The 15400-nt window shown below is 33.5% G+C and overlaps 2 protein-coding genes across 2 annotated transcripts; one reads left to right on the top strand and one right to left on the bottom strand.

Moving 5' to 3' along the window:
* The first annotated feature begins 878 nt into the window (after positions 1–878).
* Positions 879–2589, top strand: LOC120069421 (PRA1 family protein D). Its single transcript, XM_039021160.1, has 2 exons — positions 879–1609; positions 2292–2589. The coding sequence occupies exon 1, from the start codon at positions 1071–1073 to the stop codon at positions 1599–1601; it is 531 nt and encodes a 176-aa protein (XP_038877088.1). The 5' UTR covers positions 879–1070; the 3' UTR covers positions 1602–1609; positions 2292–2589.
* On the bottom strand, positions 1640–4070 carry LOC120069422 (E3 ubiquitin protein ligase DRIP2-like). Its single transcript, XM_039021161.1, has 7 exons — positions 3956–4070; positions 3761–3860; positions 3195–3666; positions 3055–3140; positions 2900–2950; positions 2678–2750; positions 1640–2460 (listed from the first exon to the last, which is right to left on the bottom strand). The coding sequence occupies exons 1-7, from the start codon at positions 4068–4070 to the stop codon at positions 2242–2244; spliced, it is 1116 nt and encodes a 371-aa protein (XP_038877089.1). The 3' UTR covers positions 1640–2241.
* Positions 4071–15400: the final 11330 nt, after the last annotated feature.

The raw sequence follows: 15400 nt of genomic DNA, 5'->3' as shown, positions 1-15400 counted from the left end.
GACTTTTTAGTTATTGTACTCTCTATGTTTGAGAATCAACTTCAAAATTACATTATTGATATGCGTTCAAAATATTGAGTTTGTTGAGCTAAAAAACATATGTGATGTGATCTTGTAGTAAAAATGGTCCTGACGAATAAAGACGAGATCTATCCATTAATTACAGACTACTCACCTTGGCGTTGATTTTACCTATCGCCACAACTACTGTAGAGAGAACATTTTCTGCTATGCATATTATTCGATTGCGTAATTGAATGAGAGATCAATGGATGAATATTGTCTTATATCCTTTATTGAAAAGGATTTATTTGATCAGTTAGACATTGAAATTATCATAGATTGATTTCAAAATACGAAAACTTAGAGAGGACAACTATAATGTACTAAATTAGTTAATTTATGAAATTAGGAATATTTTTTTACTTTATTTATAGATTTTTTTTCATATAGTGTCCCTATATAAATTTTTTTGCTCCACCATTGATCTCAATAAAGTATTTAAATATCAAATAAATACATAAATATTTAGTTACCACACTGGCCATTTCATACGTACTTTGATTCAATTCTTACACTTTGTTCATCTTGATCAGCTTTTATGTTGTATATAGTTAATCAACTTATAGCTTATAACACATCAATTCTAAAAAAGTAGAAAATAATAATCATAGCATATCTCAATACATATATAAAGTAACAGAATGTCGTAATTAGTTATTTATTTTTTAAGAATACAACATTACAAGTGTTGAGATTAAATTTCAAAACAAAGTGGTTAACAGTTGAACTTTTCCAGATTGACCGTTGACCGCTCTTTCATTCATGTTCATTTTTCCTTGTTCTAAAAATTTAATTTCATATTAATAGAATTCAGTTGACACTATTTTCCATTGCCTTTCGCTCAACCTCATATGCCTCTTATTTAAAATTGAATGGATCGTTCACATAATTCAATATAAAGTAAGGTGGAACTAAAGATTTAAGCTTTGGAATTGGGATCTTCCGCTTCTTTGTATTTCTTTCCATTCCTTCGGAGCTCCGGCCGGAATTTCCAGGGTTTTATCCCAATGTCTACCGCTGAATTCGCCGTCACTTTCAAGGAAGCCGGTCGATCCGTCATCGCCACTCGCCGTCCATGGCGGGAATTCCTAGACCCATCAGCTCTCAGCCTTCCTTCTTCCTTCTCCGACGCTACGACTCGGATTTCTCATAACTTGACCCGTTTCCTTTCCAATTACTGTCTTGTCCTCTTGCTCCTTATCTTTCTTGGCCTCATCTACCATCCATTTTCCATGATTGTCTTCTTGCTTGTCTTCGTTGCTTGGTTCTTCCTTTACTTCTCTCGCGACGACCCACTTAGGGTTTTTGGTTTTGAGTTGGGCGATTTGGTTTTGGTTATCATTCTTGGATTGGCTACTGGATTGGCGCTGGCTTTGACAGGGGTTTTTGTGAATGTGCTGATTTCGCTTGCAATTGGGGCTGTGGTGGTTTGCTTGCATGCGGCTTTGAGGAGTACTGAAGATCTTGTTGGGGATTTGCAAGACCCTTTTGGGGATGCCTTGTTGGAGAGTCCAAGAGGTGATTACAGCGGCATCTGATTGAATATGTGGGTTTGTCTCACGATTTAACCATTTGAAGTTCTGTTTTTCTTTTCAATTGGTTTAGTTATAGAAGTTTCATAGTTTGCTGGTTTATATACTGGTATTTTTAGATGAAATGTGTTTCATAGTTTGCTGGTTTATATACTGGTATTTTTAGATGAAATGTACATTGCAGAACACAATGAATTGCAGAAAAGTATTCATGTCCATTATGCTCAGAATCTTACGCTCTTAATTGTTATTGAATTGAAATTAGTCTCTTGGGATGATTCTCATTGTTATATCTTTCCCTTTGAGTTTGCAGAAACTAACTTTGTGACTAAAATGGATTGGTGAGCTAACAAATCATTGCATTTCATTTCTTTTGGGTTTCGATCACCTGAAAATTTTCCCTTAAGTTTCCTTTTTTCTACCAAGGAGCATGTTTAACATTTAAGGAAGATAGAGTTGGAAGGATATCATGAGACCCAAATGTGAGTTTTCCTCGTATTGTATGCTCGATTCTGTTTGTTTGGATTAGTTGACCATGTTATCTCATTTTATTGAAGAAGAAAGAAGTCGACCCTCTAAATTGAGGTCTGTAGTGTAAGTGGGAAACTTGTGAGATGATGCATAAAGCATGTGTCTATTTGATCTCTTATTGAACATCGTTGTTTAAGTGAGCACAAATATTTGGGAATTTTCCAGGTTGACAACACTTCCGACCATAAGATAGAACCATCACAAAATCCTTGGCCGAGCTGCCCACAGATACCTGTATTAGTTCTACTTTTGTGGTTGTCTGTCGCCACAGTTCTACGATGTCATGTAGATGCAATGTGGAGCTCACTGGCTGACCCTTGAATGAGATTTCCACCTGTAGATATTGAGGAAATGTTATTACTTCATAGCTATATAGGCTGACTCTGCTTCTTGAACTTTTGAACTGTGCGTAGATTTTAGTTCATATTGACGTTGAATGCCTACATTATACTCTTATCATGCTTGCATACAGCGACATATGTAGAATCTTTTTAGATCTTTCAAACAGAAGGAAAGTTAATGTAACTAAGGGGAAGAAGATGAGTTGTCACCTCAATCTCACTAGCAAGGCCCAGTTTCTTCACAAGATATTTCTGGATAAATGACACGGGCATACGGTCATCGCTGTGTATTGAAGATCAAAAGGAAAACCAAACAAGAAACTTTTAATTCATTAGAAATATTCAAGAAATGGGGGCAGGGCAGTTGAGTTGCTTTGCTTTGCTTTGCTTATTATCAAATGAGCTACTATTACTGTAGGAAATAGAGCTAACCTGACCCTCAAGTAGTTTGAGGAGATCTGAGGCAAAGGCTCATTTCCTTCCCTGGTAAAGTCGTTTAAAAGTTTATATCAATGTTTGGTCATTTTAAGGAGTAGAATAATAAACATAACCATTCTTTTTCTTGTTCTAAAGTTACTAAAACTCACTGGTGATCAGAAGCAACTAGTGCAAACCATATAGGATTTGATAACATATTGCATCGTCTATCTGCATCAATGTCACCTATAGGATCCTGCAATTTACCAGAAGGTCCATTGCTGCTAGCTAATCTTCTTTCCCTTGAAACATCCTGCAATTTTCCATGTTCAATAGAACCTGAAGTTCCAGATGATCCACTGTCAACTCTTTCCATCATTGGCTTTTGACCATGTTCTTGAACATTGCAATAGGCATCATCGATCTGGATTGTCTCTGCCTTAGCAACAGTATCTTGTTTATTACAATCATTTGAGCATGTTACAGTTGCTTCTTCTTTTTTATTCAAATCATCAGTTTTCCTTTCTATTACTTGGCCACTGTTATGCTTATTTTGATCAAAGATGAGTTTTCTGTGAGCAATCATGGAGGAAACACATTGTTGTTCGGCGAGGTTCTCTTGTGCTGTAGATTTTGGTTCAGAAGCCATATAAGAAGAGAGTGATCTGTCTTTTCTTTTGGTAGGCAATGAAACTGAGGAGTGTGATTTCTCAGGTTCCTTCTCCTTCCTTCGTTTACAAGGGAATATCTTTTCCCTCAAATCATCCATTGTATGGTCTGCCCTGCATATTTTGAAACAATAAAAACATAGAAACAATGATTGTATTGTAGCTCTAAACTAAATGTAATTAGTGTAAAGCGGTAAAGGGAAGGTACTTGAGTTTCTCCAAAGGCACACCCCCTAAATTTGTGTTGCAGACAGGACAACCCTCTGATTCCTCTTCAGTTATCTTCTCATATATACAATCCCTGCAAACTGAGACACAATCCAACATATGTTCATATAACATTTTAGTATAGGAATTATAACAAAAGAAAAAGAGAAAAAAGTTTTGAATATGAATTAATAACATGTGTGGAGGCATTCAGATATGGTGGTAGCATGAGTGAACAAGTTATCGCAAAGAGGGCAAGTCAAGCAACCCATGAGCTTCTGAGTGGGTAATTTCACCGTGGCAGTCGCCATTGGGCGGTAGATCGGTGGCTGATCGGAGTAAATTAGGGGAAGCCGGAAGGGTTGTGTTGTTGTGTACTGTAAGAATTAAAAAAAATAATAAAAGGGGAATTTAATTATAAATTAGGAATACGATTAGGAGCATTTTTCTCGGGTAAGGAGTTGGCCTTTTGTTTAGGAAATGTTTGTTTTCCTTTCCTTTCTGGACGACGTTGTAACGTGCGCTCCGCCTTCCACTCTCCTTTCATCATTTGTCGCCCTTTTTTCCTTCATCATTTACACCATTTTCTTATCATTCTTAAAACTTAAACCTTATATATAATTTTTTTTCCCTAAAAAATTGATCAAATAATTTTAACCAATATGAAAAAAAAAATAGGAAAATTTAGGGCATAACAATGAAAAGTAAGATTTGATATACAGAAGTTTAATACTGTCTTTTAAAAAAATGTTTTTTTTAAAAAAAAACAATGGTGTTCTCTATTTATTTATTTTGATCACATATATTTGGAACTTGATGAAAGAACTTGGAAATAAAACCTCATGTATGCCTAATAAAACAATAGCTTGTATATGTAAATGGAAACCTATCTTGGATAAAAAAATATTATAAGGATGTGAGATGATATTTATATTTAAAACACATGTAACAATTAAACTAGTAACATCTAAAATTTAATTTATGGATTTAACCTAGATGTGCTGTCAGCTGATACCATCGAAAAGAAAGTATTTACACTCTTGTATAGTAATGACAAGCGTCAAGAAAAAATAAAAACTTGAACCTATCATCGTAATCAGGCTCATGTGAAGTGCCAATGACTAAGTAGTATATACTAGTAAATATACAATGCAAACAATGTATGTGCATATGTTAACTATTGTATACACACAAGTAAAATACCTTGATTTTTTTTTCTAATCAATCTTCATAGAAACTGCATAGATTAGATATTAACATCGATTATATGACAAACCTAGGTAAGTAAAAGGATGTCCTAAGATAAATAATATATGCTGGAAATATGCCTAATAATTAGTATAAATTAAGAAATACATTCATTTATAAAAACGTTAAATAGGAAGTATATATTCACTAAAAGAAAAAATAGTACATATTTGGAAGCGAAAGTACACCATAATAAAGTAGCATATCTTTGGAGCTCCCGAAGTTTCATCGAACTCTAAACAATTACTTCACTGCTTTTAAGTTCTTTGTCTTGACTTTTGTTCCGTCAAGAGCTTTCAACTTTGAATCCCCCTACTTTTTACTTTCTTTTTAGTAAATCCTTCATCTTCAATGGAAAACAAACTTCTCTTTTTCTTGATATTATTCCAATCTTCTTCTTCGTCATGCAATAGATTTGAGGACCTTTAAGGAAACGACCAGACATTCTTCCCTTTCTTAAGCACAACCTTTGCAATCTCATCAATAGCCACAATCACATTACTCATAATCTATCAACTTCCATCGAAGTTTCATCATTTTCACCACACTACAAAGCCCTTGTCCTTAAATTCAAGAAAGCCGATGAACAACTCTTCTCTATCTATTCATTCCAATTCTCAATTCTCATGCCTCAAATTCAATGGCATTTGAATCTTCTTCTTATAAAAGTGTTTCTCCAATGACTTGTGAATAGCGGAATAACACAATCATCGACGAAAAGTTCATCGTACAAATCACACAACTTCAAATAGACAATAAATGGATCGAAGTTTCAACAATTTTCTTCCATCCTCAAACGAATACAATAAGCGTGAAAAAGAAACTGTATGTCTGACAATGTTATAAACGGTAGAATGAAGTTAAAAATTAATATCTAGAATTGAATGTATCTAATCTAATCATCTTGATTTTTGGATAGACAATTTTTGTTATTAATTTTTTAATTCAACGGATTGGTAGAACGCTTTAATTATTGGATAGATAATTTAATAAATAAAAAATAAAATTACCAAATTGATTATGGAATCTCAATTTGCGTTATATCAAAGGGTGAGCATGTTAGACCGAAAAACCAACACGACCGACCCAAACCGACCGAAATAGAGTCGGACGGTCGAAAATTAGACTAAATCGGTCGGTGTCGGTTTATGATTTTTGAACCGATGTGAATGTCGGTCGGGGCGAGTGTTTGGTCGGGTCTCGATCCGACTCGACCGACTTAGTATTTTAAAAAAAAGTAATGATTGAGGTATGGAATAAATGGTTCACGAGTGCTAGGGTTAGGGTTCATCTTCATTGCAGTCGTCCGTGTCGTGTCTGTCCATCCATCTCTTCACAATTCAGATCGTCCGTGCCGTGTCCGTTCAACCATTCGTGTCCCTCCGGCATACGCTTATCGATCGTTGCAGGTCTGATTCAGAAGGCGGTCGTACGCTTCGAACGTCCATTGATCGTTGCAGGTCTGATTCAGCCGATTGTTGTAGGACTAAATCGAACTTCAGCCGCCCGTCCAGCGTTGCAGATGCAGCTCAGCCCATTCGTCCATCGTCCATCACTGTCCGTCCATCCTTCACCTTCCCATCGTCCGTTGCCGTCCCTCGGTAAGGCTTGAGTTTTTAAAACCTTTGAGTTTTTGTAAATACTTTAAAACTTGAGTTTTTGTAAGACTGAAATATTTTGAGTTTTTGTGAATTGCGTGATACTAACGTCTGACATGGTGTGGTTTAGCTACATGGATTCAACAAATATGGAGTTTGATGGAACTGTAACTATACTTCAAAAAATGAACGAGATGCAAAAACAGATGTCAATACAAATATCATTGATGTTGAGCAAATGAGACATTAAATATTCCAAATCTACCAAAAAGAAGGAAGGTTGTGAAAAAATCCATGGTTTGAGATCATTTTGAGAGGCTAAAAGGTGATCTTAAAGACCTTCATGCTCAATGTAAGTATCGTGGAGTTGTCTATGCATGTCATTCTAAACGTAATGGTACTGGGACTATGAAAAATCATTTGAAAAATTGTAAAAAAATACCCTTACCAGAAAAAGAGAGATCCAACCCCAATGACATTAGCTTTCAAAACTAAAGACAAAGACAATGTTGGGAATAATACGTCACAACTTGTATGTGAGTCATATAGTTAGAGAGTTGTCGGGAATCGTTGGTTGAAATGGTAATTGTTGACGAATTACCATTCAAGTTTATGGAGGGTAAAGAATTTAAGAAATTTATCGATAGATTAACATGTGCAAGTCAACCTAGATTTGTTGTTCCGTCTCGGTTTACTGTGGCTAGAGATGTGCTTAAGTTTTATGTTAATGAGAAAAAGCGTTTGAAAGACATGTTTGTGGACAAGAAGTATAGAGTTTCTCTCACTATGGATTGTTGGACATCGGGACAAAATATAAATTATATGGTACTAACTGCCAATTTCATAGATTTTGGTTGGAGATTACATAAAATGATACTTAGTTTTTGTCCAATTGAGAATCATAAAGGTGATACTATTGGTAAAACCATTGAAAAGATTTTGAAGGATTGGGGCGTTAAAAGGGTAATGACTTTGACGGTTGATATTGCAAGTTCAAATGACACTGCCATTGCTTATCTTCTGAAAAGATTCAATAAGGGTTATTGTTTGGTGGAGAATTTTTGCATGTTCGTTGTTGTGCTCATATATTAAATCTCATAGTATGTGATGTTTTTAAGGAACAAAATGATTGCATTGAAAGGATTCGATATAATGTACGATTTATAAGATCTTCTCCTGCATGTTTTTTGAAATTTAAAAAGTGCATTGAAATTGAAAAAATTTCTTGTAAGAGTTATATGTGTCTTAATGTTTCCACTAGATGGAACTCTACATATTTGATGTTTGAGGCAGTTGTGAAGTTTGAAAAGGCTTTTGATAGATTAGAAGATGAAGATGGTTCTTATAGACATGATTTATCACAAAATAAGGAAGATTGGAAAAATGCTAAGATGTTGATTAGGTTTTTAAAGGTCTTTTATGATGTGACGTTGAAAATTTCAGGGTCTTTGTACACCACTTCGAATATGGTTTTTCATTAGATTATAGTGGTTCAGAATTGTATACGTTTGAATGCTAGTAGTGCAAATGCAATACTAGTTGGAATGGCCAATAGCATGAAGGCCAAATTGAGAAGTATTGGGGGAACAATAAAAAAAATAATCTATTGTTGTATGTTGCTATTGTGCTAGATTCTCGAAAAAAACTAAAGTTTGTATCTTTTTGCCTTAAATTTTTTTTGGGCAAAAGGTTGCCAAATCTATGGGAAATGTAGTGGAGCAATGTTGTAGACGTCTCTTTCATGAGTACAGTACTACTCAGAGTGGGAGTGGGAGTACTAATACTACTAATACACTAATTGTCTCAGTCTCGGAGACCATGATTGATTGTGATCCAACTGAAAAGGTGGGTAAAGATTTTGTCTATGATAAAATTGATATCGATTTTGAAGGCGATGAGATTACACCTTTTGAACAAGGGTCAGCGATTGATATTTATTTGTTAGAAGCTAATGTTAAGAATAAAGGTGATATTGACATACTTTAATGGTGGAAGATGAAAAGTCATTGGTTTAAGGTTCTTAGTCATATGGCTAGAGATATTTTGGCAATTCCAGTATCTACCGTAGCGTCTGAGTCGGCTTTTAGTACAAGAGAACGTGTTGTTGATTCATCACGTTGTTCATTGGCTCCAAAAACAATGGAGGCTCTCATTTGTACTCAAAATTGGGTAAATTCTCGTCCAATAAATCTTGAAGTTCAACATGACAGGGAAAAAGCTTCATTATTTGAAGAAGGTATTTATTCAATTGTTTAACTTTAACTTTATTCATTTGTATTTTGTAGTTATAACTTGTTAGTTTAAAATCTTAATGAGATTGTCTTTCTCTTCTTAATCATAATTATATAGGATTCAAAGTGGTTATGGACAATGAAAAAGAGATTCAAGACCTTCCAGATTTTGCAAAGTTGTCGGTTTTCAACTAAGCATTTATCATTTGATTTTGGTTGTATTCGACTATTTGTGACGTACTACTATTTGTGTTTTATTGTAATTTGGTTGTATTTGACAATTGACTTTATATTATAGTTTCTAATTTGATTGTATGTGACTATGTGTCATGTGACATTTCTATTTGTGATGTACACTCTCGACTCTCATATTAGTTTTGTTTTCAAATATATATGTATTATGTGCTTTTTTAAGCAATTAAGCGAAGCGAACACAATCCCAAACAATGAACATATTAATTGTTAAATATTAAGGGGTGTCAAATCAAATCATATAAATATTTTATTTTTAATACCTTTATTCCATAAGTATTAAATTGTGAAATAGTATCTTGAATTCTGAATCATAATCACAAATTAAGAGAGAAAACTAAACATGATTGATAAAGAAGTTAACAAATAGTTGATTTTTGATTTGTATTTAAAAAAATTGCTATTTATAACGATAATGATTTATAACTAAATATAACTTTTACCTAATAGCAAATACTAAATAGGACTAACTATTAAATATAACAATTTTTCTAAGAATTTTAATAAATAAATATAATTTTAAAAAATAAAAAAAGAATTCATGATTAAAAACTCATAAATATCGAAAATTTAATTTGAAGTGCTTCGCTCAAAATGTCTTTATTTTTTTNGATTCTGGTTGGTTCGGCATCTGTCTGGTCAGAAAATTGACTTTGGCCGGCCGATGATCACCCCTAGTTATATGTATATAAAGGATAAAATAGGAATTCACGCTGTGGCCGCTATTTATCCAAATAGTAAACATGTTTGGTTATTTTTCATTACACCAATCTTTAATTAGCTATACATCATAAATTCCTTTACTCATGATACTTGTGTAAAATTTTCAAAATGCATTTAAAATGAGACCCATATTATATTAATGTCTTCGACATTTTTTTTTTTTTTTTTTTTTTTGTCTAGTTTTTCACTAATGTAGTAGATTATTTACAATTAAATCCTTCCACTCACACACATATTTATATATATTAAAAAAACATTAGAAACGGTTCAAATACTTTCCCTCACACGTGCGAAATAATGCATTTATATATATATTTTAAAAAAATTTCTATTTCCAATGAAACTTCCTTCTTACGTCCCGTCAATCCCTTCTTCTTCAATCGACGACAAACTAAGGATTATTTTCAATTTCTTCTTTATTTTTCTTCCTTCTTCTTCGAACTTCAATTCATTCTTCTTCATTAATCTTCATTGTTCTTCAATCGGCGACCAATGACCAACGAGATGAGCCTACTGCAATGGATGGCCAACGGAGGTTTATTTTGAACCTCGACTATCGACGGAGAGGAAATGAAGGCGGTGACCTATTGGAACTTGAATCGATTGCGACCTACTGCAATTGATGGCCAAAATTGGGAGACGAAGCAATCGACTGCAATATACTGCATATTTCGTATAAAAAAACATGTATATTTTGAAATTATTCATGTTTACTGTACATAAAACTTACTTCCACGACAATACATAAAAAAAAATGGTCGATTTCACCCCTATTTCACCCTATTAATTAGCGTTTAATTTTCTACGAAAATTGATAAATAATTGGGGATAAACATGTAGCGTTTGAGGAGAAAACAAAAATTGTTGAGACTTTTTTGGTGATAAACATGCAACAGAAGAATAATGAAATATGTTATGATGTTTATTTGCTATATACTGTGGTATATAACGATTCCACTGTGATATTAGAATAATGAAAAATATGTACTGACATGACGAATAGACAATTCTTCTAGAGAATTAGGATAGTGTGGAATATGAACTGGATGTTTATTAACTATATATCGACATTTGTATTATAAACATGTTGTTTTGTACGTTTTCATCAACTATATACACGAACGAGTATGATACCTACTTTTTAATTATAGTTTTCAATAACTACATGATACTGTTGGGACATTTTTTTTTTAATATTTTTTAATAAACATGCAGTAGAAACATAATGAATACTGGTATGATGTTTATTTGCTATATATTGTCCTATATTAATGTTAGTAGATTATATCATAGGATTGTTATGATGTTTATTTGCTATATATTGTATAAATGTTTATTTTCCATATACACGACTCCTCTAGGGAATTAGAATAATGAGGAATATGGACTGATGTTTATTACCTATGTCTATTATAAACAGGTCGTTTTGTATGGGTTCATGAAATATGTACACGAGTGAATATGATAAATAATATATACATAAAACTTTTTAATTAAAAATTTCTTTAACTACAGGATATTATTGGGACTTTATATATATATATATATATATTTGCGATAAACATGTAATAGAAAAGAATGGAATATGTATTGATGTTTATTTGCTATATATGATCGTATATAACTATTACTCTAGGATATTAGAATAATAGGAAATATGTATTGGTGTTTATTTATTCATTAACTACGGGTATTTGTTATATATTGACATGTTATTATAAAATTTCTTTTTATATGTGCTTATGAAATATATAAACGTATGACTATGATGTACAAAATATACATAGGTTTTTAAATTATAGTTTTCAATAACTACAGGATAATGGTAGGCGTGAAATTATCGGGCCAAAATGAAAACAAGAGGAGAAGTAATAGACTTTTGGCCTCTACCAGTACACGTCGATCCGATGTGAGATCTAACAAAAAAAATTTGTACTCGACATTTTATCCGATGATGTAAGAATCTTACTAATATATATTGGGGCATCTACCATTTCATATAATAATTAATTCTTAAATTTTTTTATTATAGGATGAAAAACAAATACAAAGAGACAAAAAAGGGAAACAAGAGAATTTGAAACAAGAAGAAAAGGAAAGTTTCTTGGATTTTTATGACCGACTATTAGAAGACATGACAAATGAGTTTATACCATTGATAGTAATAATACCTGATGGTAGTGCAAGTGCATGTGTCAAACTATAATATAGTAAAACGATCGAGAGACCGAGTATCGTCCTCTGAGGAATTGGTTTGACTATTTTAGCTATTCAGAGATTTTTTTTAATTTTATTTAGGGAACTAGACTGTGATGAGAACGTAACTAATCTAATCCTAAAAAGCAAGAAAAGATAAAACTGGGGTAAAACTAGACAAAAACACGTTCTAGGGTATGATTTTATTATACGGATTAACAAAATTAATTATTTTGACCTTAAATTGATTCATGCAAATTATAGATCTGGGAGTCTTTTATCAAGGTATCCTCTCTCGAGCTCAACCCTTTCTAATGACTAACCATCGACTCGAATCTCTTCTATCGCTTGACTAGCCACAACATTAATTTCCTCCGTCAACAATCTCTATTAATCTCCTATCACTCTCGTGCATACTCGATTAACAGTTTAACATGCTAGATCCAACTCAACACCTTCTCTCTCGAGACGAACATTAAGTAAAAAACATTCAATTAGTGATCAGTTAATCAAAAGCATTAAGAACAAACATGCTAAAACAATCATGCATAAATTCAATCCAAGAAATAACCAAACCAGTTTTCGCAATCCATAAAACTAAATCAACACCCTAGAAACACAAATCAGTCACTCATGGTTACAACATAAACATAGACCATTCATGAGGTTTCCAAACACAAAGGATTGAAAATAAAAGATGGAAGAAATGGCAAGCCGTGTTCTTGACTCTTGTCCTCGAATCTGGAATTGCAACCCAACGAACTCTTCAAATCTTTAATTCTTTGAAGCTCCGAGATGTCGCTTCTGCCTAGAATTACACTCCATAGAGAGACCTCACTGAAATATTGCTTTCCGTTCTCAAAATAGCCCTAAAAGTGCCTCCCCAAATCAAATCGGCCAAAAACTACTTATATAGACAGTAGTCGCAGCGTTGCAACGCTCCAATGTAGTGTTGCAACGCTGATGGTAATTTCAACATTACTAATCATAGTGTCGCACGCTGCTCTGTTTCCATGAGCTCTCTATCTTGCAACGTCACGGGGCAGTGTTGCAACGCTTGTTTAACGTTGCCCTACCTCCGATTTTTTAATTTTCTTTCATTTTTCTCCATTGATCAATGCCCTAGGTTAACACATTGACTTTCTTGGAGGTATTTTGGTCATTAATCTTCCAAAATTTCTTGTTCTCATCCAATTACTTGATTTCCTACAATCAAACAATAAAAGCATCAAAGATATCAAATTAAACATAAAACTAACTAAATATTAAGCCCAGAAAGTGCACTTTTTGGATGCGTTTTACCACCACAAACTTAGAACTTTGCTAGTCCCGAGGAAAGAAAGAACAAGACTATAATGAAATTTAGACAAGCATGCAAATGACTCAAAACCGCATCATTCAGAATAAGCATATTAGATCCATTAGTAGAAACTTTCAAACACATCCCAACATTAAAAGATTTCAAGACCAAATCTCATAATCCCCCATGTGTTGTGTGCAAGTCACATTTAATTCAAAACACAAGGACTAAAGTTAGGTTCAAGATAGTTTCTCCAGTTTTTCCCCTACTCTATCTCATGCACCAACCATCAAGCATCCACACATTCAAGAAAGTAATATGTCCTCTAAGGTGCCTTATTTATATGTATATATATATATATATATTAACAACAAAAAGGGCCCTAAACTTACATCATTTTATCTAGAGGCACTAGCTTTCACGCATCTACTACAAAGAATCATACCTAGTCAGATCACAACAACGATGACTCTTTTTACCCCATCCATGCATACACTTTACAAGTTTAAGATAATAAAAAGATATTTCTTTTAAGCACATGAGTATATACTCTATATTTTTTTTTTCAAAGGCAATAATAATATTATTTTTTTTCCTCTTAGTTTAACATTACAAACCATCATGCACATCAACCCTCTAACCGGTGGGACCTTTTGAGGTGACAACCAAATACACTACACTTAATCCTCATTTTAGTTAAAGTTTTTAAATTAAAGTGACTACGTGCTCATGCTATGAGAGACTCAAAGAGGGACTTAAAGATAATTTAATTCAGGAGTAGGTCATCCTATTTCCATAGCAGATCACCTAACGTGCAAATTTAGAATAACTCATAGGCAATCATAATCACTACATCCTCAACACATTAAACAATTTAAGCACAAGATCCTCTTTTTAATTAAAAAAAAAATAAAAAATTTCCTCAAAATTCAGCCACTTAAAATAATTAATCAATAGCCATGCATAAGACAGTTTTTCTAAATAACATGTATAGCAGAATAAGAACAAAAGACAAGCAACAATATGCAATACGTCTCCCACCCCAAACTTAGAAACATACATTGTCTTCAATACAATAAAACAAAGCACAGAGAGTGAGCGAATCTAGCCTGATTAATGAAGTAATCCATGTGTGTCAGGCTTGCAAACCATGCTTTAATTTGAGGGCTCCTGTAAAACCTGAACCAGAAAAAGATAAGAGTCCGAACCATGAGTGTTGAACTAAAAGTAAAAATGATAAGATAAACTAAAATAGCAAAAAGAAAATAAAAGCTCGGGTTGCCTCCCAAGAAATGTTGAGTTTAACATCCAAGCCAAACGACATGGGAGATTGTCCATCAAGGTACATAAAAATTATCCCATTTTTCAAGTCCCTTCTTGCTTGAATTAATATACCCTACAAAGCCTTGTAGGCTTTCCATCTTTTCCCGAGTACTTGAAAACATAAATTTTTTTTGGTATTTTTAATTTTTGAAAAATAAAAAGACTAAAAATTAAAAGTAGACTCAAACTGACACGGCTCATAAGAATATGGAAGAGAAAGATCAATGGCAAAAGAACTCTCAAGTGATGGAACATAAGGCTCTTCAACCTCAACCTTAATCACTTTGAACTTCCTTATCTAAATCGAGCACATCTTCTCTCTCAATCTCAAAAACCGGCTCTTGGTATGACTCTAACGTTTCCAACTCATCCTTATCATTAGAATCTACAATCACGAACCTCTCTACCCCAGTGGCATTGGAAATATTTTTCTCAAACAAGGCTCTAAATGCATCAACCATCAAACTGTGTTGATCCCCTAAACGTTTCAGGACTGCCTTATTCTCCACCAATTGGGCTTCTATCCTATCCAACCTCATCCTCTCTTCCATACAAAACCTCTTAAATTAGTGGTGGTGGTGGTAAACATACAAACTCCTATGGTCATGGGATATGAAGATGGGTTGAAAAACATTGGTGGTGGTGGTGGTATCAGACCTAGATTAGGTTGGTTAAACCCATAAGGCCACCCAAAATTATAATAAGGCATGGTAAAACAAACATCACAAAAGAAAATCACACAAGAGATAACTCAAATAAAAAAAATCGAA

The sequence above is a fragment of the Benincasa hispida genome, unplaced genomic scaffold (genome assembly GCF_009727055.1).
Source record: "Benincasa hispida cultivar B227 unplaced genomic scaffold, ASM972705v1 Contig393, whole genome shotgun sequence".
Taxonomy (NCBI): Eukaryota; Viridiplantae; Streptophyta; class Magnoliopsida; order Cucurbitales; family Cucurbitaceae; genus Benincasa; species Benincasa hispida.
Note: the sequence above shows the minus strand (reverse complement) of the source record. Positions and strands in the feature narration are given on the sequence as shown.

What these genes read in the sequence shown, in the direction of transcription:
- LOC120069421 (XM_039021160.1), top strand. Translation starts at nt 1,071, where the DNA reads ATGTCTACCGCTGAATTCGCCGTCACTTTCAAGGAAGCCGGTCGATCC.
- LOC120069422 (XM_039021161.1), bottom strand. Translation starts at nt 4,070, where the DNA reads ATGGCGACTGCCACGGTGAAATTACCCACTCAGAAGCTCATGGGTTGC. An exon ending in GTGCCTTTGGAGAAACTCAA is followed by an intron (nt 3,667 to 3,760) that starts GTACCTTCCCTT and finishes CAAAATATGCAG; the next exon opens with GGCAGACCATACAATGGATG. An exon ending in TCAAACTACTTGAGGGTCAG is followed by an intron (nt 2,751 to 2,899) that starts GTTAGCTCTATT and finishes TTCAATACACAG; the next exon opens with CGATGACCGTATGCCCGTGT.